General features: G+C 58.4%; 2 protein-coding genes across 2 annotated transcripts; one reads left to right on the top strand and one right to left on the bottom strand.

Annotated features, from left to right (window-relative positions):
• The first annotated feature begins 670 nt into the window (after positions 1-670).
• Positions 671-1,509, top strand: RPL36 (ribosomal protein L36). The gene is made up of 4 exons (XM_072787687.1): positions 671-803; positions 972-1,076; positions 1,162-1,296; positions 1,380-1,509. The coding sequence occupies exons 2-4, from the start codon at positions 984-986 to the stop codon at positions 1,467-1,469; spliced, it is 318 nt and encodes a 105-aa protein (XP_072643788.1). The 5' UTR covers positions 671-803; positions 972-983; the 3' UTR covers positions 1,470-1,509.
• An 86-nt stretch (positions 1,510-1,595) lies between these two features.
• Positions 1,596-22,792, bottom strand: LONP1 (lon peptidase 1, mitochondrial). Its single transcript, XM_072787686.1, has 18 exons — positions 22,346-22,792; positions 18,857-18,945; positions 18,158-18,277; positions 16,195-16,426; positions 14,467-14,528; positions 13,779-13,908; positions 13,259-13,342; positions 11,572-11,792; positions 10,656-10,794; positions 9,780-9,958; positions 7,593-7,680; positions 7,059-7,181; positions 6,864-6,980; positions 4,430-4,570; positions 3,872-4,037; positions 2,988-3,205; positions 2,729-2,893; positions 1,596-1,949 (listed from the first exon to the last, which is right to left on the bottom strand). Exons 1-18 carry the CDS (start codon positions 22,775-22,777, stop codon positions 1,773-1,775), a joined length of 2,883 nt encoding a protein of 960 aa, XP_072643787.1. The 5' UTR covers positions 22,778-22,792; the 3' UTR covers positions 1,596-1,772.
• Between the last annotated feature and the right edge of the window lie 93 nt (positions 22,793-22,885).

Raw genomic sequence — 22,885 nt, 5'->3', positions numbered from 1 at the left:
AACTAGTGAAAAATCGACACATCCTCTCTTTAAAATGATGAATCAGCGTGGTTTGATAAAGAAAAAGCAGCTGTCCAGATAAAAACTGTAGAATGAGTGCAATATTACAAAATGCTGGCTACTGTTGGCTGTGCAAGGGTCTAGAACGAGCAAGTGTCAGAAGGGTTAACCCCAAACAGACTAGCTCCAAATGGCAGACCATTGTTTGGGGGATAAGTAGGATTGAAAGATAAAAACCAGGGAAAAAAATTTTTTTTATGGTTCTACCGGGCCTCCAGTCCCTGCACCATCTGAAATTACATCAAATGATATCAAATGTATTAAAGGGCACTATACCAAATCGCCCTCTTGAGTTCTAACACAGAGTTTGGCGTCATATAGAATGAAACCAATACCTGTTTATGGGTTTTATTTTGTGCCGAGTGCCATTGTATCTTAGCCGAACAGTTTGGAATGGGTACTCTTTTTGTCCTGAGCCTATACATGAAGAAATTCAGGTCCTGGGAGGTGAAGCCCCTGGCGCAGGGTCAGCAAGCCAGCGGCCGAGGTGGGATTCCAGCCAGCCAGCTGCAGAAGCAGGATTCGAACTCCCAACCACCGGGAAAGGACGCGCAGCCTAGGCTGAAGCGTGGTTTGGGACGGCTGGTGCAAGCGCGCACGCGCAGGGGCCGCGCGGCCTCCAGCCGCCAGGGGGAGCGCGCGGCCTCCCGGCCCGTCTGGCCCGCCCGCCCCGCGGGAGCTAGATATCCCAGAGTTCCGCGGGCCCACGGCCCTTCCGCCGCCGGAGCATCGAGCAGCAGCAGGTCAGTGGGGCGCCGGCCGGGTAGGATCCGCCGCCATCCCCTCTCCGGGGCCCCGGGGCGGCTCAGGGCCGTGGCCGGGCGCAGCGAGCGAGTCCGGGGGAGTCGGGACGCGGGGTTCCGGGCGGCGGGGGCCCGAGCCCGGACTCACCTCCGCGTCCGTCCCCCCAGCCGCCTGCAGCCATGGCTCTGCGCTACCCCATGGCCGTGGGCCTCAACAAGGGCCACAAGGTGACGAAGAACGTGAGCAAGCCGAGGCACAGCCGCCGCCGCGGGGTGAGTGCGGGCGGGGATGGGGGGCGGGCGCGGGCGCGGGCGCGGACCGGGGCCGAGCCCTGAGCCCTGAGCGCCGTCCCCGCAGCGCCTCACCAAGCACACCAAGTTCGTGCGGGACATGATCCGGGAGGTGTGCGGCTTCGCCCCGTACGAGCGGCGGGCCATGGAGCTGCTCAAGGTGTCCAAGGACAAGCGCGCCCTCAAGTTCATCAAGAAGCGGGTAGGTGGGGGGCGGGGGGGGCGGGGGGGGGGCAGCCGGACCCAGACCCCGGGCCCGCGCCGACCGCTCTCCCCGCGCCGCAGGTCGGGACGCACATCCGCGCCAAGAGGAAGAGAGAGGAGCTGAGCAACGTGCTGGCGGCCATGCGGAAAGCGGCCGCCAAGAAGGACTGACCCCCCTCCCCACCCCCGTAACAATAAAGCCTTCTCGGAACCTCGGGGTCTTGTGCTGGTCCGGGCGCACCGGGAGGGTCGGGGTCGGGGTCGGGGCGCTGCACAGACACGCGGGCAGCCGGGCAGTACTGGAAAGGGTTTTAATCATCATTAAATAGTTCATCTATGCCGGACTCCGTGATTAAGCCAAGTCCTTGCGCGCGGGCCTCTCCTGAGCCTCCTGGCGGCGCAGCTGCCCAGAGCTCCGGCCCGGCGCCCTGTGGCCCCACCGGGCCGCCCGTGCCAGCGGAGCCCGGGCTGCCGTCACCGCTCCACGGCCAGGGCCTCCGCGGGCTCCTCGGGGAAGGCGATGCTGAAGATCTCGCGGTAGTGCTCCACGAAGTGGACCTCCAGGCCCTCGGTGATGAAGGCCGCCAGGTCGTAGAAGTCCTTCTTGTTCTCGGCTGGCAGCACGATGCAGGTCACTCCCGCACGCTTTGCCTGGAAGGGAGGTGCCGCAGGTCGGCCTGGCGGAAGGGCCCCAGCCTGGCTCCCCCGCTTGAGGGCTCCCAGCAGCAGCAGCTGGACCCCACGCCTGGCCTCTGGTCCTGGAGCCTGCTCTCCCAGGGCCCCGGGAGGCTTTGTGCACGTCCTGCCGGCACCTGTGAGCTCCTGAGCTCCCCTAACGGAGAAGCTGGCCTAGGAAGGGCCGAGTCTCCAGACCAAGGCCAGCACATTCCCACTGCACCCCCTCGGCTGCTGTGGAGGTAGAGGTGACTCGCCTGTGAGGGGCTGTGCTGCTGCCTCTGACTCCCTCCCCCCTCCTTACAAGGGAGGAAAGCAAGGCTCAGGGTGGAGGGCCTGTGCATGTCCCAGCCACAGACCCTGCCTTGTCCAAGGGGTGGGGGACACGGGAGGGCCAGGTTTCAGATGGCAGGAGATGCAGGGCTCAACGAAGAGGGATGGAGTCCAACAGAGGGTCAACTGGTCAGGGTAGACCTCGTTGCAGCCCCATATGCCCACCCGTCCTGCTCTCTGCACCCCTCATTCTCAGTGCTTGGTTGAGGGGGAAGCAGGAGCCCTGAGGAGCTGAGGACCACTACAGGGCAGCGTCAGCTGGGACACTCCACTCCACCTGGGGCTACGGCCACCCCCTGCCACTTGAGGCCAACAGCACGGGTGCAAGGTCACAGGACAGTGCCACAGCGTGGGGTCTCTGGTCCAGATTCTCTGCAAGGGGCTGGGGTTCCCAAGCCCCAGGGGGAGGGGCTGACACTCACTGCGATGGTCTTCTCCTTGATGCCACCCACCGGCAGGATCTTGCCCGTGAGGGAGACCTCGCCCGTCATGGCCAGGTTGGGCCGTACTGGCTGGTCCATGGCCAGGGAGAGCAGGGCCGTGACAATGGTGCAGCCGGCACTTGGGCCATCCTTGGGGGTGGCGCCCTGGTGGGGAGATGCAGGTGGGGGGTGGGCAGGCTGCACAGGGGCTGGGCCCAGGCCAGGGGGCTGGGGGCAGAGGTGGGAGGTGAGGCCTCACCTCAGGGACGTGCAGGTGGATGTGGGAGGTCACCAGGTAGTCGTTGGTGGGGTCATGCTGCATCAGGAAGGCCCTGGCGAAGGTGTAGGCGATGCGAGCACTCTCCTTCATCACGTCCCCCAGCTGGCCTGTCACCTCCAGGCTTCCATCCTTGTCCCCCTTGCTGTCCTTGTCTCGTGGCCTCCGAGGGGAGGTCTCAACAAACAGCGTGGAGCCCCCTGGGAGACCAGCAGGCAGAGACTGTGAACACTGGGACCCCTCAGATTCCAGGGACAGCTGCTCCCCCCTCCCCCCCCCCCCACAGTGGGGCCACTAGGAACCCCTCCCCCACCTGCAACACTGTCCCTCCCCTAGCTCTCCCTGGCCTACTGCCTGCTCATCCTCCACGTCCCAGCCCCTGCACTGGCCCCGCAGCCAGACTGCCCTGGCCTCTGCTTCGGCCTGCCCCCGTGTACACAGACACCGCGAGTGCGCAGTCTGCCAGCTCCAAACCCCGATTCCTTGAAATCCAGTCTAAGTAAGCAGACCCTTCGCCCTTCAGAGCCTGCGTGCTTCCCATAGGCCCCCCAACAGCACCACCCTGCCACCACCCTGGAGCTGAGACCAGCCTCCCTGCTGAGCTGAGTGAGGTCACCTGGACAAGGAAGCCCCCTGCTGGGTGTCATTTTCCCCCCACAAGGCAAAAGGGATTTCTCTCAACGCAAATAACCCTTCTTGATCAGCCCCTGGTGTCTCAACTCCCTTCACCGGGGGGGGGGGGGGGGGGTGTTGCAGGACTCGGGATCTGCAGTTGTCAGCCCTCCTGCGTCTCCCAGGGAGGACGTGCGGCACCATCCCCCCCACCCCGCCTAGCCCCAGGCCACCTCCTGGCCCAGGCTGCTCACCCATGGCAGTCCAGGCCAGTCCCATGACCACACCAGGGGGCGTCACATCGTACATGCGCTCCACAGTGAACACGGGCTTCCCCACAAAGTCCTGCAGATTCTCTGGCGTCACCTCTACGAGGTCCGCCTCCCCACTGACAATCTTGTAGGCGGACTTCCGTAACACCTGGAGCAGGCAAGGCAGCCGAGTGGGCATGGGCCCTCACCCCAGTTAATTTTTAACATTGTGGTAAAATACAAAACATGATCATTTCACCCCTTTGTAAGCTTACGGCTTCACGGCATGAAGCGCATTCACGTGGTCGTGCAGCCATCTCTACCGTCCAGCTGTAGAACTTTCCACCTCCCCAAACTAAGACCCTGTCCCCAGGAAGCACCGGCTCCCTGCTCCACCCCTGGCTCCCACCACCTGTCTCTGTGGACAAGATGCCTCTAGGGACCCCCCAAGGTGGGATCTGCAGGATGTGCCCTGCCTGGGGTGGCGTCCTGTCTTCAAGGCCCTCCTTCCACCTGCACAGGCTGCAGACCCTGCCCTCCTGGTCTGTCTGCCCAGCTCACCTTCTCCACCTGCTTCTGCAGGTTGCGCACACCACTCTCCCGGCAGTACTGCTTGATGAGGAGGGTCAGCACGTCTGATGACAGCTTGGCCTTGCTCTCATCCAAGCCACACAGGGCACGGGCCTGAGGCACCAGGTACCGCTGGCAGGGAGGAGAATGCTGCCATTGGGACCCCGGGGCCTCTTCCATGGCCCCACTTACCACCACACCTTCCCAAGACCTCTGGCTGGCTAAGACCATGGAGGTGGGCCCAGCACCTGCCTGTAGGGAGCTCGACCCAGCCCCCTGGGTGGGGGTGAGCCAGGGGAAGGCTGCCCCAGGAGGTGACACCAAAGCTGAGACCCAAGGGTAAGGAACCAGCAAGGCAAGGAGGGAGGCAGGGGGTCTGGGCACAGAGCACGGCAGGTGCCAGGACGCCCCATAGTGAATGCACACGTGCCCAGCCTGCCTCTTCCAGAAGCTCCCAGGCCTCTGCTCCTGCTGCATCGACTGCCCAGATTCCATTCCTGCCCTTCCTGAGACACCCCTCCTCCAGGAAGGTCTCCCCTGATCCCTGGGCTCAGCCCATTCCCACTAAGGATCTGAGTCAGGGTAAGCGGCTGCCAAGAATGGGAAGGTCACTAGAGGCTCCAAGGTCACACCCACAGTCCAGCCCAACTCCTGCCACACGGCAGTCAAGGGACAGTCAAGGGACAGACAGTCCTGAGCACTAACTGGGGGCGGAGGGCACCTGAGACACGAGGGGCACGACCATGCACGCCAGTACATGGGGCGGCTGACATGGCCTGGCCCTGAAGCCTCTGGGAGTCCGTGTTCTTCTTGTCATCATTTTAAAGGTTTAAAAGTCCCCTGTCCAGGTCCCCAAGCCCGCCCCTCCTTGGCCAGGTGGGGAGGTCCCAGAACCCCTGTAACTACATCCACCTAGAGCTCACCTGGCTCCCCACCCAACCCAGGGGACAAAAGCCACTGTCAAGCCCCAAGGGCTGGGACCCAGCACCCGAGCTCAGGGAGAAAGTGCTCAACCCTTTACAGAAACACTGGGTTAGAAACACGTTCCCTTTCCTCTGGAAGGAATCTGCTCTGCTCTGCTTAGCATCCTTCAGGGTAGAAATCCAGCCCCCAGCCTAGGGAGATCACGGACGTCTAGGAAACACAGACACCTGAATCCCGGGTGAGCCTCAGCCTAGGACACATGTTATGCGGTCACAGAACTCGGGCACCCACGGCTGGTGGGAAAATGGGGGCAGGTGTGCCTGCACTGAACCCGGCCGCCCAGCCCCAGGGCCCCCCACCCCAGGGCCACCCCAGCGACACATGTGCTGCGGGACGGGGGTGATGTGCTGATGGGGCAGGTGACGATCAGGGCTGAGCACACAGTCCCCAGCAGTGCACAGGTAGGCCTGAACCCTGAAAGCCCAGGAAAGACTGTTCTCTCTGTCACGTTTGGGGGCAGTCTCTCCCTTGTTCCTGTTCTGGGCCCCGGGAGAATGGGGTGGCAGAAATCTGTACTGGGTGGGACTTTGACCCCAGGTCCTGACACCAGAGCCCCGAGACCCTGGAGTTCTCTGAGAGGCAGGGAGAGCGGGGCGGCTGCTGGTAGCTACGGCCCCTCCCCACCACACCTGAGCCTGCACAGTGAGGCAGCTCCTGGACCAGGGCTTCGATGGTCAAAGGGATGGAACCTTCAGCCTCACCCCTGACCCCCAGGGAGAGAGGAGGGCTGGAGGGGGAGCCAGTCACCAGTGCCTAGAATTTACTCAACAATGCACATGGAATGAAGCCTCTATAAACTTCGTAGGCTGTGGAGCTGGGAGAAAGCGGAGGTGCTGGGTGGCGCACCCAGGGAGCGCACAGAAGCCCCTGCCCCCTTGCTGGGCTTGATACAGCTTTTTCAGCTGTTCCCTAGTTGTAGCCTTCATGATAAACTAGTAACTACGTGACCTAAGTTCCAGAAGCTGTTACAGTAAGCCATCAAACCCCAAGAGGAGGTTGTGGGAAAGCCCCACCCACAGCCAGCAGGGCAGAGGAAAGGAAGCCCCGGGATGCGCAACTGGCATCTGAGGCAGGGGCAGCCGGGTGGTCCTGAGCCGTCCGCCTGCAGGGTCTGATGCCAACTCCAGGCAGGACCGGACTCTGAGCTCCTGGACACCCAGGCAGAGAGGTAGGCAGGGTGGGACACCCGCGCTGGAGTCAGAGCTGTGCTGGTACATGGTTCACAGCAGGCTCACCTCTGCTCTTGGCGATGCTCAGGCTACAGAAGTGGGCAGAGCCTGGCCATCCCCTCTCCGAGCAGGGCCACTGTGGACTGCCCCCCCTCCCAAACCCCAGCTCTGCTTAGGAGCCTGGCACTTGGGGGTGCTCAAACATGCCTCCAGCCCCCACTGCTGGGGGTACCCTCTTCTGTCTAGAGCTGGGGTGAGGGTCCTGCCCTCACCTCTGCGATGGCGAGCTTCTCCTGGGCCACATAGCCAGACACGTTGATCATCTCCATCCGGTCCCTCAGTGGCTCTGGGATGGTCTCGGTGACATTGGCCGTGCAGATGAACAGCACCTGGGGAAGGCGGCAGGGAGGTATGGCCTGGCCACCCTGCCCCTCCCCACTGGGCCCAGCTCCCGGCAGGACACACACCTTGGACAAGTCCACAGGCACGTCCAGGTAATGATCCAGAAAGTTGGCGTTCTGCTCGGGGTCCAGCAGCTCGAGCAGTGCTGACGAGGGGTCCCCCTGGTAGCCTCGGCCTATCTTGTCCACCTGAAGGGGCAGCAGAAGGCAGGTAGTTTGGGTACCTTGCCCGCTCCTCACGTCTGCCTGCCAGACACTCCTGGTGGGAGGTGGCTGGGTGGGACCAGATATCACCAGCACCAGGGTGGTGGGGTGCAGGGATGGGAAGGGGGACCAGGCAAGCCCTGAGCGAGGGGTGCAAGGGCACACAGGGGATCTGCTGAGGCAGGAGAGACGCTGCAGTGAGGCCACCCAGTGACTGGGGACAACCAAAATGGCAGGGAACACAGGTCTCATCTTGGATACATAATCTGCCAAAGCTCTGACCTAGGAAGGCCCAAGGGACCGTGTCTAACCTCGGGGAAGGGTGCTAGGGACAGAGCCGTGCTGCCTTGTCAGCTCCGAGGCCGGCCCCACGCCCAGCCCTCCGTCCATGCGCACCTCATCTATCAGGATCAAGGGATTCTCCGTCTTGGTCTTCTTCAGGCACTGGATGATCTTTCCTGGCATAGCACCCACATACGTCCGCCTGGAGGGCAGAGCACAGCAGGAGCGGCGGCTCCTCACCTGTCTGCAGCTGGCCATGCCAGCACCCCAGCACCCACAGGCCCAGCTCGCAGGCAGCACCAGGACCCCAGGGAACCCACGCACACCCTCCAGGGCTGCCAAGGGGCGGCAACGGCGAGACGCACACAGAGCGGCCCTGGTGCAGGCGGCACAGATGCTGGTAGCTGCCGACTGTGCGAGTCTGCGGGGCACCATCACCCCAGTGGCCTGTGCTCTCCGACAATGAGAATGTGGGCATTGTCCCCCCACTCAGACTCGAGGCAGGGGAACAGATGCAGAACCAGGTCTCACTCAGACCTGTCCCCCGAGCCAGCACCTCCTATCCAGACGGTGAAACCCAGCCCGCACTGCCCAACCTAACAGAACAAGGAAGCTCAGGAGCAGCCCGGGGCTGGCAGCAGAAATGCTCCCCCCACCCAGGTCCTCCCAGGCACAGTGTGGCCTACCAGGCCTCGGGGCCACTGGGCCCAGGGCCTGGACCCAGCTGGCACTTGCTGGAGTGTCTCTTGATGACCTTGCTCTACTGTCCCAGCTCAGCTGCGGGTGTCTGGCACTCACAGAGCATAAAGCAGACACCAGTGTTGTGCCCCTGAGCTAAGGCCCAGCGGGGTGAGCAGACAGTATGTCAAATGGGGGAGAAAATTGTAAGATAAACTTTATATGCTATAAAAATAAGGATAGGGGATTTAAAACGCCATTTCCGGGGCACTAAGTGGGAGGACAGGGAATGTCTTGGGGAGAGGCCCTGAGCAAAACAAGTGAAGAGGCAACCGTTTGGGTATTCAAAGGAAGAGGGTTTTCTGAGTCAGGGGAACAGCCTATGCAAAGGTCCTGGGGCAGGGGCAGGACCAGGCCTGGTGTGCTGGAAGCCCATCTGGCTGGAGCAGAGGGAGTAACGAGAAGAGAAGAGGGGAAGGAGTGAAAAGGGTGGAGTATGCCAGGCCTTGCAGGCCTCAGTGTGGATCTGGGCTTTTACCCCAAGGAAGGAGGGAGCCCTGAGGGCTGTGGGCAGAGGAGGGTTTCACTGTTACCAACAGGGTAAGAGCAGGAAGTTCCCTGTTCTTATCCTTGTCGGGGAGCCCAGCGCAACATCAGCACAGAACACCTGTCCCTGCCCTCCTGGGCCCCTCTCCCTTGATGACAGCCTCCAAAGTCACGGACGTGTACTTGTTAACAAACTCACCCAGTGCCTCTTCTTGGCCTGGATGAGTGGGGTTTGGCCACACTCTTGGGCATTCTCTGAGCCAGGAGCCCGGAGGTCGCTAGGACCTGCCTCTGCTTTCCCCACCTTCATCCTCCAGCCGGGAGCCAAGAACCCACACGCCTGTCCTGCCCCGCTGCCCTCTGAGCAGGCCCCACACCGCCTGGGTGCCTGGCACCACTCCAGCCTGGAGGCTCCTCACCTGACACCATGGAAGCCTCGTCCACCTCTGGCCCCACGGCCCTGCCACATTCCAGGTGCCGCCTCTGATCTGGAGCTCACAAGACACCTGCGTGCCTAATACACTTGTGTCTCACCAAAGCCACCCAAAGCAGCACCCCAAGCAGGGGCCGTGTGGCAAGAAGCCCCAAGAGAGCTCATTATGAATGCCCCAACGTCAGGGTGCCATATGCACAGCCAGGCGGTTTTCAGACCCTGGACACAGGGCAGCAGCCTCTGCTTGGGCCTGGCAAGAGCTTGAAGAACCAGGAGAGCTGCTGAGGGCTTCAACGGCACGCCACCCCGTTCTCAGTGGGGAAACCACCTTGGCCCGGAACCCTGGCCACAGCGCCGGGGTTGCTGAGCTGGGGAGACGGGAACTGAAGTAGTGGAGACCATCTGCCAATGGCCTGGCGAAGAAATGTTCCTGCTGGTTGAGAGGCCAAGGTTTTGAGCCAACGTTTGAGTGCTAGCTGCAGTCGGCCTGGAGTCCGTGGACACCGGGGCTTGTCAGTCACGAACCCCAGAGTGAGCACAGATCACCGCGCACCGAGGACACCCCTCTAACGAGCACAGGACGGAGCCGGAATGAAGCCCGACAGGAGGTGGGTGAACCATGGGTTGAGACAGGCCAAGCCTACCTGTGCCCTTTGATCTCAGCCACATCAGTCATGCCCCCGACGCTGAAGCGGAAGTACTCTCGGTTCAGGGCACGGGCAATGGAGCGAGCAATGCTGGTCTTGCCCACGCCAGGGGGACCGTAGAAGCAGAGGATCTTGCCCTGGGTGGAGCCTCGGAGCTGGCTGACAGCGATGAACTCCTGCGGACCGAGGTGGGTTCCCATGAGACACGCGCCACCCTTTCTGTGGGGCCAGGGCCCGGCCTGATGCAAGGCTCGCCACTGGCACGCTGCCTTTCAGGTTTCTGGGGGCGTGGAAGGGACAAGGTATATCCCAGAGGGCCTGCGCTGACTAGAAGGGTCACTGGCACCAAGAAGGGCAGTGGCCGACTGTGGGTGACCATGACCCCAAGCTGTAGTAACCCCTTCCTCCCACGTTCTGGGCCATATCGATAATCCTTGGAAACCTGAGGCCCCCGGAGAAGGCAGGTTGGCCCAGGCTGCCCTTGCCACCACCCCTGAGCTGCTCCAATGCCAGTCCCCCCACTGGGAACCCTTCCCCCTCCTTCCTCAGCCTCTGCTGATCCCCACAGCCCTGTCTCAGCCAAGGCCCTCCCACACCATAGACCAGAAATTCCCCAAGGGGCTCCTCTAGGAACCCCCCCTTACCCCAGTATGGGGGAAGCCTGGGTGCCAGGCTCTGGGGCACCCACCACCTGTGCCCAAATCCAGATGACAAACCTTGCCTCTCTCTGCCCACCCTGGGAGCATGGAACAAGTGACCAGGGGAGGCTTAGAGCAGCCTGTGCCCAAGGACCTACAGGAAGGGTGCAGAGAAACTCAATGGGATGGGGGGGGGGGGCGGATAGGACCCAGGGGAGGGGTGCAAGGGCCGCACCAGGATGCGCTTCTTGACATCCTCCATCCCATAGTGGTCCTCCTCCAGCACTGCCTGGGCCCGGGCCAGGTCCAAGTTCTCGTTGCTGTACTTGCCCCACGGGATGGACGTCAGCCAGTCCAGGTAGTTACGCGTGACGCTGCCACAGGACAGACAGGAGCCAGTGAGTGGGGCCCAGCCAGCTGCCCAGTGCTGCTGTTACAAACTCACGTTGCCGACACCCACTGAGCCTGAAGCACGAACCACATCGCGGCTGGAGGAGCTGGGAACTGCCTCGATCAGCCATCTGGGTAAAGGCCACACTGTGGGAACTGGCATAGCTCCCAGCACAGGTGTTCAGCCTATTTCCGGGATCAGATGTGGCGAACACAGGAACTGCTCAAATCCTATACCACGGGGGTGGCAGGGGTGCAGACGGGAGACGACCTCCCCAGGGCACATGTGAAACCAGCCTGGCTGGTGACAGGTCAGCACTGCCCCAAGCGACCCCAGAGAGGGAGCCGCACACTCGCTGGGCAAGTATGGGCCCCCAGGAAGACGTGTTGACTTCCAGGCTCTCAAAGCCACGCAAAGAAGGCAGGGCAAGCGTCCCGGCTGGAAGCACTGCTTAAAGCCAGACATCCCTGGGTTCAAATCCCTGTACCAGCTTGGAGACCCTGTTCCCTGACTTGACTTCTCTGAACCCTCCACACTGAGGCAATGGGTGACACACACTCTCCCTGGAAAATGGGTGACAAAGAAAAGTGTGTTCTGCACAGGGGCGCCCAGAGAGGACCGTCCCAGGCCAGGTGCTTCTCAGGGCCCCAGCGTGACCAGAGTGTCCAGGGGACCCAGCCTCCCAGACCCCACCAGGCTTGGCTGAGGCCGGGCACGAGAGGGAGGGGGGCCACCGGGGCACAGCCTCCAGGGCGCTTACTTGAACTCTGACGAGTGGTTGTCCAGCAGCCCCAGCTTGCTCAGCTCCTCGTCCACCACGTCCATGACATGCTTGGGGACCACAAGCTCCTTGAGCCGCTCACGGAACTTCTCCTCAATGGCGTCCTTGTCGTCCTTCTCTAGGCCCAACTCCTTCTTGATGATCTTCAGCTGCTCCTGCAGGAGGTACTTGCGGTGCGTCTGCTTGATCTTCTCCTCCACCTGTAGGGCCATGAGGCCATGGTCACACAGGGTCACAGGGGGTCACATAGGGAGTGGCCTCCTGCGGACATAGGGAGAGGAGAGACCGTGTGGCCACCTCCAGCTCCCTCCCCTCTGACCGTGGCTCCCTGAGCAGTGGGGCCTGGAAACAAACCATGCAGAGTTCCAGGTGAGGAGGGGATTCGCTCTTGGTCCTGAACTCAGCCAGGTGAAGCTCGCCTGATGCCAGGGTGCCTCCCATGGGCACGGAGCTCCCCTGGACCGACAAGGCCGCAGGCAAGGGCTCAGAGGCCAACCAAGACCACTGCCGCTTACACCCCCACTCCTGCGTCCCGTCCGGGGTGCATTAAGAAAGAAGTACCTTGTGCTGGGGCACCTGCAGGGCTCAGTCACTGCAGCATGCGACTCCTGATCTTGGCGTTGTAAGTCGGAGCCCCACATTGTGAGCAGACATAACATAAATACTAAAAGTGAGGAGCAGTGTGCCTGGCTGGCTCAATCAGTTAAGTATCTGCCTTCAGCTCAGGTCATGATCTCAGGATCCTGGGATCAAGCCCCACGTTGGGCTCCCCATTCAGCAGGGAGTCTGCTTGTCCCTTTCCCTTTGTCTTCCCCACCTAGTGCTATTTCTTAAGTTAAAAAAAAAAGAGTTGCCTTGAGCTAATAACTAAGCATTAAATATTTTCCAGTTAAAAATGTAATGTGAAACTTCTTTTTAAAATAAAGCTAAATGGGGGATCCCTGGGTGGCTCAGCGATTTAGCGCCTGCCTTTGGCCCAGGGCGCGATCCTGGAGTCCCGGGATCGAGTCCCGCGTCGAGCTCCCTGCATGGAGCCTGCTTCTCCCTCTGCCTGTGTCTCTGCCTCTCTCTCTCTCTCTGTGTCTATCATAAATAAATAAAAATAAATCTTTAAAAAAAAAATAAAAAATAAATAAATTAAAATAAAGCTAAATGGACACCTGGGTGGCACAGTGGTTGAGCATCTACCTTTGGCTCAGGGAGTGATCCCGGGATCCAGGATGGAGTCTCACATTGGGCTCCCTGCATGGAGCCTGCTTCTCCCTCGGCCTATGTCTCTGCCTCTCCCTGTGTCTCTCACAAATAAATAAATAAAATCTTAAAATAAAATAAAGCTAAATGGAAAAACTGAGTCAAATTTGAAAAACATGACTGGTAATCAACTGACAATCCAGGTAGCCCATGGCTTTGCCCACAATCAGGAAGGCAGGCCACAAAGAGTAGTCTTTTCAACCCTATAGGGCTGGTTCGCAATTTGCAGCATTTCCCCACGATCCCGAAGGTAGAGCAAGCTCTGCCCCAATGGAGGCCATCCCCAGACCGCGGGCTCTGGGCTCAGTGCTGGGACCAGCTTTAAGTGTTGTGGTGCAGAGCTTCCCAGCCCCAAATGAGAGTGACACCTGCATGCCACCCTCCCTACAGAGGCGTATCCTCAGCCCAGGCTCACCTCACGCCCCAGGCGCTGCTGCAGCTTGCTCAGTTCAAACTCCTTCTTGAGGAGGGAGAGGGCCTTATACAGCCGCTTGGGAATCTGCCAAGAAAGGGAAGATGCGGTTAGTCAGAAGTCGGCATCTCTCGGGTGTCGGGGAGCACAAACAGGGCAGATCGACCTGGCCATGCGTCACCACTGGAGGCACGCCACCACCTCTGACCAGTAAGCCCAGTTCTACAAACACGTCCCACAGACAGATAAACTCCTGGACGTCTGCAAGCCATGGTCGAGGACATTCTGAGTGTTGTTGTTTATAACAGCAAAAGGCTGCTCGCAAGCCAAATACACCACCCATTAACCAAAAGTCACCTCCTGGAGGAACGCCATGCAGCCTCGACAGAGAACAGGGAGCTATGCGCGGCCTGACGGGCCAGGGCTAATGTGAAATGAAATCACAAAAAGGAGTGGCGGACAAGCAGCCAGGCTGGGAGGCTGCCCGCCATGCAAATCAGCACCAGGGCTGGGGCACACTCACATTGGTTTCCTCCAGGACGTCCTGCAGCTCGTGGGACTCGGCTCCGGTCAGGGCAGCGCCCATGTCACTCAAGTAGATAGGGTTGTCCACCACCCTCTGGCCCGCCTGCATCATTTGCAGCACAGACTCCCTGGAAGGGACAGAGCGATGCTGCCAGAGGCACAGGGGTGCTGCAGCAGCAGGGGCTGGGCGCAGGCAGGAGCACTGGCTTATGTCTTTCCCCAGCAGTGAGGGTCCAGGCCCTGGGATGCCCGCAGAGAGCCAGGTGCAGGGCCAGTGGGGACACCCGTCCTAGAGCCACAAAACTAACGACCCCAGGGCCACACACAAACCCCCTCCAGTGCCCCCCTCTGTGAGATTCCCTCCTTCCACCCCAGCTGATGACAAAAAGGCTTCCAGCCAAACCCAAGCCCATGTTAGTACGAACTGGGCAAAGAACCTGCACTGGGCAAGCTATGTCCCTCCAACCTCCCACCACAGGGCCCCTCTGCCACAACAGAAACAGGGTTTACTCACAGGGCTGGGCCCTGGACCCTGGATATCTGCCCCTGGCAAGGTTTTCCATCAGGATGACGCTATGAGAAAGCCTCCCACCAACCCAGTTGCAGAAAGAGGCAGACAGACCCCAGCCTGGCCTCACAGAGGGTGGACCACACACAGGGACTGGGGCGTGGCGCCAGGGACCAACCTGTAGAGCGGGTTCAAGGCAATGATGTCACGGATGGTCTTCACAATCTCAGCGGTCAGGGCCTGGCAAACAAGGAGGATGACGTCAGTCCCTGGGGCCCGAGGAGCCCCTCTGGCCTGGTGTCAGACGCCCAGGAGCACAGGCCAATTCCCCCAGTCATGGGGACTCAGGATCAAGACAGTAAAAACGAAAACCAACACCTACCTCCCTGTACCACTCTGAAACTTGACCTCAGAATGAGCCATTTCCAGGACAAGGGGGGTAACAGGGGGCTCCTTTATTTCAAGCATGTGTCTCACAACCAACACTGTCTCAACCTCAGCACACCCTGGTTTGAATTCTCCTCTGGGGATATGCCTACGAGTCAGCAGGGATTTCAGCCTGTCCCCTTCCAGAACCTCAGGCCCAGGCTCCCCGAGGAGTGGAGGACCCCCTCTGCTGTGGCTACCATGGGTATCATGGCCACAGCAAGGACAGTAATGCTGGTGGGACCACGGACAGTTTATGGCATAACCACCGGAACCTCATGATTTCCAGAAGGCAGCTCCCCACATACCACACCCCAGTGAGGGCACAGGTGGGCAGAGAAAGCAACTGCCATGCATTCCTTCACCGCAAGCACCCAGCCTCTGGTTAGCGGGTTCGCCCCTGAAATGACAGGGCTGACCTTCCAGAAGGAATCTGTAGAGACCCCATGGTGCTTGCACAGACCAGCCCGAGCATACAGCCTCCTCAAGTCTCCCTATTCTTTTCCCTGCACCATTTATGAATTTCACTGGTCTTTCTCCCACTACGTGATCCTCACAGGAAACTCTAAAGCTCTGCTGCCCCATCCAGCAGCCATTGGCAGCTATGCACAAATAAATTAGAACCGTGACAAAATCAAATATTTTGTTCCTCAGTTGTAGCAGCCAGAGATCGAGTGCTTGATAACCGGCGGGGCTAATGGTGCAGAACCAGAGAACATTTCCACCAGCGCAGCAGTCCTCCTGGACAGTGTAGTCCCATGGGTGTGGCTGCTGGCCTGGGCCCGTGGCAAAAGCAGCCAAGCCCCTCCCAGCCCCCGGGGCAGATGTTATAACAGACGGCAGGACTCCTGCCCACCAAGCTCAGAAGCCCCAGAACTCCGTTCAGCACAGCGCCACAGGATTGGATCGAGCTGCAGACCACTCACTGGCCTCAGGAAGGCCTACAATGCCAGTCGGTGCTCAAGCAAGGAGCTTTGCCTTTGCCTGACTTCACCCCTACCCACTGGAAGCAGGGCCCCTGCCTCTAATTTACACTAGGAGAATGGGCAAAGGGCATCTCCCACCACCTTGACAGATGGCTCGCAAGCTGTGAAGGAAGCAGGCAAGCCTGCCTCTGGGGTCCAGGGGGCCAGAAGGCTGCTGCTTTGTGGCTTCGATGCCACTGGTAATGGTGAGCAGGCCCTGCTCCCATCCTCCCCGGACTGGAGGGGAAGGAGCCAGCAAGGAAAGAAGGCAGGGGGCTCCAGTGCAGTGGCCACAGGCTGGGGCTGGACCCAGGTTCAACCCCTGCCTCCTTCACGGGAGCTAAGGGGCCCAGCACGTTTCCTTGGCCTTCTGGATGCCCGTTTCTTCTAGGACTTTTGGGGTGAAAGCACATTTTGCATTCCACGAGAACCTGACAGCCATAACAGGCTAGATAGAGCTTCTGTGAACCCGTACCCGTACCCAGGGAGCTCCCTGGGCAGCTGCAGAGACTTACTTTCACTTCTTCCGTGACCTGGAAGTCCTCGTGGACAACGTTCTCAACTTCCACCATGAGCACCTCGCCGGGGGACCCCGAAGCAGGCTCCACCACCATTTCCATCGGGTGCCCGGCACCCAGGTCCTCCTCCACCTCCTTCTTGCCCCGCTTCGTCTTCCTGCGAGGCTTCTGCTTGTTTTCAGCTTCGGCCTCCTCCAGCTCCACCTCCAGCTGTCTGCTGATGTGAATCCTGAAGGCAGAAACACAGAGGTGAAGCTGCCAGGGCTTCCGGTGCTGATGACAAAGGGTCTCGCTGGGCACCGGGGCCAGAGGTCCGGGAACTGGAGACCGAGCTGCTGCTCAGGACCCCATGACTAGCACATTCTCCCCCAGCACTGTTGGCCTCCAGCTGACCCAGCCATTCCATGTTCCAAGCCAACACCCCACTGTCACCCAGAAACATCTGAAGTGTGATGGGTAAGTCAGTGGTAACCAGCTCTGGGGCCCATCACAAGCTGTGGGCTCAACCAAGCACAGCCTGACTTGAGGACTCCATCTGTCCCTCCCTCAGCCTCGGGCTCACCAGACTGTAGCTCCTTTGTGTTGTTCAGGCTTCAAATGAAGGGCACCTCCACAAAGAGGCCCTCTCTGACCACTCCTCTCAGACCTCTGATGTGAGGTCCTGCCCCCATCTATGCCTACTCATCACCCTGTCCATCCTGGCTTCCCCCCAAAGCTCCCACCACCGTCAGAATTCAGCTTGTGACCTGTTTTGAGGCTTATGTCCTCCCCTCCTGGGGGTGGGGTGCGGGCCCCTGGCCTGTTTCTCTGCCCTCACCCAAGTACCCTGCAGACATGAGGGGCCAAGTGATTGCAAACATGCCACATCACCTGGCTCCCGCCCCACAGGGTAACGGCCTGCCACCCTCCCCAGAGGGACTAGGACCTAGTGCCTGGCCATGACAAACAAGCTGCACAGAAAAAGTAGGCCTGGCATCTGGAAGCCAGGAAGACTCCTTCCATAAAGCACCTCAGAGGCTAGACCAACACTTGGTAGCCACTGATGTTTTCATTCTTTGGTCTGCACCTTCCAGTCCCTCCAGCCCATGAGGCACCCCCAGGAGGCAGAGCAGCAGCCTCTTTCCTACAAACAGCCTCTAATGCAAACAGAGGAAGATGGGTGTGGGGGATTCATGGAGTGGGAAGGCCACTGGGGTTTCAGAGAACCAATGCCCGGCCTACCCCATTTCCCCTGTATTCTGGGGGTGCTGCCTGCTGATACCAGAATGGAGCTCCAGGAAGGGAAGGACAGAGAACTCTAGCTTCAGTGAGTGCCAACGAGCATGTCTGATGAGGGGCTATTCACAACATCTACTACGTTATGGCTCAGGACTCAGAAATGCTTCCCATGTGGATGTGATCGTGGCACTCTTGACAAGCACCCTGAGGACCAACATTTCTTGGAACACACATGAAAAGCTGGAAAGCTTCAACCCAGCTGTTCTTGCAAATTTTTCATAAGTGTGAAAGGATAAGTATTTCAACTGAGCTCACAGGCTGCATGGAGCCCTTTGGCGGAGTGGAGATAGAAACTACACAGACCAACAAGGAAATGTGTCCAGTTGAGTGAAAAACTGTGGTGCCAAGCAGGATATCCAGCACGGTCTGCTGGCAGACACAGACAAGGGCACTTGGAACAGCTGACATCTAGACACACCTAAACTTGGGATATAAGGCAACCCACTATATTTGTGATTGCTTTTGTGAATAGCGTGCTTAAGAAGTACAACCGGTCACTAACCACCCATACTGCCACTCTAACAAGGACCCAGAGGTGGCCTGTCTCAGCCACCTCCAGCTTCGGGCTAGCCCCTGCAGTGACAAGGCAGTACAGCTGACCAAGAAGGATGGGCAGTACCAGAACCTGGGGACACTCAGGGGCTCTCCTCCCGCCCCATCCCACACACTCAGGGCCCCACACCTTCTGTGTCCCATGACGATCATGCGCAGCTTGTCCCCAAGGTCTTGCATCTCGTGGATCTGGACAAACGTGCCCGTGTGGTAGACCTCATCCAGGCTCTCAACCACGTCAGACTCGTTGCTGAGGGACAGGGACACAAAGGTACATCATCACAGGCCCTGATTCTCAGTGGGAGGTCTCAGGTGAAGAAGGAGGAGGAAGAGAAGAGAAACACCCCTGCCAACCTCCAATGAAAACCAAGGGCAACCTCCTTGCTCCCACAGGTGAGAAGCTCCTGGCTAAGTCAGCTGCAAGGACCTGATTGGACAGAATGGATTTCATCCACGCCTCCCACTACAGAGCCTGCTCAGAATGTACCTTCCTGCTCAGACTGATTCCTCCCTGCAGTCAAGGTGGGTGTGTACCTGAAGCTGTACTATCTGCCTACCAAGCTCTGCGCTGAAGTGGTCTCACAGGTGGGTTTAACATTGGAGGTTAATATCTGCCCCACCCCCCACCCCCGCCACAACCTAAAAACACATGAAGCTGAGCCAAGTCTTCAGCCCAGACTAAAAAAGCACGCTCGGCTCTTGGCCTTGTGCTCGGCAGGTGTTGCTTGATTTCGGGTCGAAGGTCCAGACTACTCTACGGGGCAGGACTTGTGGTGAGCTACACTCCAGGGCAACTTCAACGAAGGAGTGAAGGTAAAGTTACACTTACTTGTCATCTCTCTTCAGAAAGACGCCAGCATAGGGCTGGGCAAGACGGACTTTCCTTCTTAGCAGCTCAACCAACTTCTTATTTTTAACCTAGCATGACAAGGACCCCAAAGTGAAACACAAGGCAGGTTTTCTAGCTGACGTTTTGACAAGAGCTCTAACATTTTCTATTACGATGCTGGAGGATATGCTAACCTGATCCAGGACACTAATCAACACAGCCCAGGAAGCAAGCCCTCACTGGCCCCCGCCCCCAACAGATGTAGAGAATGTAGTGGGGCAGGTTGACAGGGCTGCATTCCTTGGTGGTTCCCCCCTTCCGAAAGAAAACCCAAAGTAGTAGACCAAAGGTCAGAACCAAGAAATCTTTCGTAACATCCAATTTCAAGAGCTGTTTCAGAGGTGAAATGTCCTATTTGAAAATCTAGGCTATTCTAATTTATCAATGTCAGAAGGACAACACAGATGTGCGTAATTCAACAGTGGCCCGTCTCACAGGCTGGAAACTTGCTCCAACTTGCGTTGAAAGTATTTCCCAATCACATCTATACCCTTTTCATCAAGGACTGAAAGCCCTGGGATGACAACTATTATCCTGATGTCATTTCAATGGCAGGGAGACAGCTAACATCTTCTAGGGAACCTGTGATGGGGGCAGGAGCACAGATGTACATAAGGCTCCACTGGTTTCCTTCCAGCAGGCATTCATTCCCACCCCAGGCCCTGATTACACTTCAGGGCCCTCAAACTTCAGCAAGCATTGGAATTAACCTGGAGGACTTGCTAACGTAGATGGCTGGGTTCCAGCCCTGGAATTTCCTGACAGAGGCGGTCTGGAGTGGGCCTGAGAATCTGCATTTCAAACGAGCTCCCAAGTGATGCTCCCAGGGTTCGGCACCACTTCTGAGAACCAGTGTTCTAACTCTTCCCTTAAGAGGGGCTCTTAACGGGATCCCTGGGTGGCGCAGCGGTTTGGCGCCTGCCTTTGGCCCAGGGCGCAATCCTGGAGACCCGGGATCGAATCCCACATCAGGCTCCCAGTGCATGGAGCCTGCTTCTCCCTCTGTCTGTGTCTCTGCCTCTCTCTCTCTCTCTGTGACTATCATAAAAAAATTAAAAAAAAAAAAAAAAGAGGGGCTCTTAACTTATGGTCCAGGTATTTCTGACCCCACAGACGTATCTTTCCCAGAGAAAAGGTCCAACACAGCCACCAGGAGTGCTATAAGACCACCAAAAATTAAGAGCTACTGATCTATACTGAGAGGCCACTCAAGGGGAGAAACTACTGGGGCAGGTTAGCCGCAAGCAATGTCCGCCACAGGATCCAGTCAAGAGAGCTTTGCTAACAGGTTCAGAAACCTTTACCCGGTGCCATAGAAGTTTCCCTAATTCCTCTCTGAGAACAGCTGACTGCTGCCATCCCTGAACTTGTCCCCTCTCTTTGGCAGGATTCCTTGTCATCATTTACGTGGTAACAACAGAAACAAAGTGCGTACCGTGTGCCAGTCTCACACTTTCCACAGTGATTCATTTCACTCTCCCAACTCTGGGTAGGCAGACAGAATTTGCTGGAGCAATAATCTCTCTGGGCACGGGGGACAAGAGGCACCTGCCACTTTGCAGGGCTGAGGGGACCGTGCCTGAGCACTCCTGACCCCAGAGGCCGGCTGGGGTCAAAGACAGGAAAAAGGCTCCAGGGCAAGCTTCTGAAACATCAAGAGCCACCACATAGGAAACAGCAGCAGCTTCCGATTGAGGTAGGAGGCTATATCCCTGACACAGGGGAACTCACCTCTTTGACCAGCTCTAAGAACTGAAGTATGATTATGATGCCCATTTTGCTGACGAGAAATTGGAGGCCCAGAGGAACAGCTTTCTGAAGGTGAAGAAGCTATGTATGGGTGGTGGAGCCAAGATAGGAACCTACAGGCTCTCGGGCCTCTAAGTAACCACTACTCCAAACCAAGGAAGGCCCTTGGAAGAGTAGCCCAGACACATACAATCAGCAGGTGGGCAAGGAGACGGAAGCGAATCCTTCAGGCCTCAGATTTGTTTAGCAGAGACTAGAGTATGAGTGAGAGGCTGCAGTGAATGCAGAGGCTGACTCATCATATGACCTTGCTCAGTTAACAGATAACCTTTCACCGTGGCCTCTCATTTCCACATCATTAAAAAAAAAAAAAGAAAAAGAAAAAGACATGTAGGGAAGAAGGCAGGCATTTGGGTCTTTCCTACTCTAAAAACTCAAGTTTGGGCAGCCTGGGTGGCTCAGCGGTTGAGCATCTGCCTTCAGCTCAGGGCCTGACCCTGGAGACCCAGGATCGACTCCCACATCGGGCTCCCTGCGTGGAGCCTGCTTCTCGCTCTGTGTCTCTGCCACTCTGTCTCTCATTAATAAATAAATAAAGTCTTAAAAAAAAAAAAAAAAAACCTCAAGTTCCTTGCACTCATGTTGCTTTCTATTACATCACCCCGGTCCATCTCCCCACCCCTTGGCTCTTAGTCTGAAACGATCTTGCTTCCTGTCTCTTCCACCAACATACAAGTTTCTTAGGCACAGGGAGTGCATGTGACTTATTTGCTGCTAAATCAATCCCCAGTGCCTGCTACATATGTGGCAGGAGGTCAAGAACACTCTGAATGAATAGACCACGGTTGCAGCCCTCTGAGAACATCCTTTCCCCCCTACCTTCCTCCTAAGTCTGCTGTACTCTAGTTTCTGACTCTATTATCCCTATAGTAGTCACGGCCTTCCAATGCATAACTGACTTACTAATCTTGCTCACTGCTTCTTATAACCTGCTAGGATGTAAGCTCCAAAAGCAGAAATTTTTATCAGTGTTGTTCGCTATTGCTGTGTCTCCAAGAACTGTACCTGGCACCTGGTAAGCAGTCAAGAAATGTTTAGGGAAGGAATGCATCCTGATTCCAAATGGGCTGGCCATCAGACTGCAGACCGCCCCGGGTGACTGTGTTATGAAACATCTACCAAAACCCACATAAAAAGTAACTGGGGGCAGCCCCGGTGGCTCAGCGGTTTAGCCCCGCCTTCGGCCCAGGGCGTGATCCTGGAGACCCGGGATGGAGTCCCATGTCGGGCTCCCTGCATGGAGCCTGCTTCTCCCTCTGCCTGTGTCTCTGCCTCTCTCTGTGTGTGTCTCTATGAATGAATAAATAAAATCTTAAAAAAAAAAAAAAAAAGTAACTGGGCCTCAAGACCGTTATGGTCCTTCCCAGCATCGGAGAGGTCTATGACCAGGACTCTAACTGGGCAGTCCGAAGCTCACTGGGTTCAACAGGGATCTGAAAGGGGGAGCGATCCGGCTCCAGTTCACCAAATTAGTGAGAAGACAGGAACTCGAAATCCAACTTTTAAGAAGCTTCATGCCTGGAAAACGTTGTGACACGAGAGTGCTCAAGGATCCCTCGGTCCAACCCGCTGCCTGCAGAGCCGGGGAAATTGGCGGCCACGGCGGGGGTTGCGCATTACCTCGATGATCTTGATGAAGCGCGGAAACACCGGGTTGCGGGTGACGGCGATGAGCGGCAGGTGCGGGAATACGTCCGGAATAGTCATAGGCGTCAGCGCCGTTATGATGGGGCCCTCCCCGCCCCCCGCGCTGCCCCCCGCGCCCGCGGACCCATCCTCCGCGCCGCCCTCGGAGGCATCCTCGCCGCTGGAGAACGCACCACTGCCGCCGCGGCTGTTCGCCTCCCAAAGTCCCCGCCACTGGCCCGCGGCAACCGGGCCTCGGCCCCACAGCGCCCAGGGAGGGGAGGCGTCGCAGGCCCGCCGGCCGCGGGGCAACCACGTTTCGGCGGCAGTCGGAACCCGCCCCCAGGCAGCGGCCAGCAGCGGCCGCCGCAGCGCCCAACATCGCGCAGCACCCCACAGCCGCACGTAGCCTGTGCCCGCCGCCATGGCCCGGCCATCCTGGCGACGCACAGGACTTGCGTCACTTCCCCTCGCCCGGCTGGTGCGCACGTGAGGCCCCGCGCGTACCCAGGGGCCCGCGGGGGGCGTGACCCG

Source organism: Canis lupus, chromosome 19 (genome assembly GCF_048164855.1).
Source record: "Canis lupus baileyi chromosome 19, mCanLup2.hap1, whole genome shotgun sequence".
Classification (NCBI taxonomy): Eukaryota; Metazoa; Chordata; class Mammalia; order Carnivora; family Canidae; genus Canis; species Canis lupus.
This window is presented reverse-complemented; position numbering and strand designations above follow the sequence as displayed.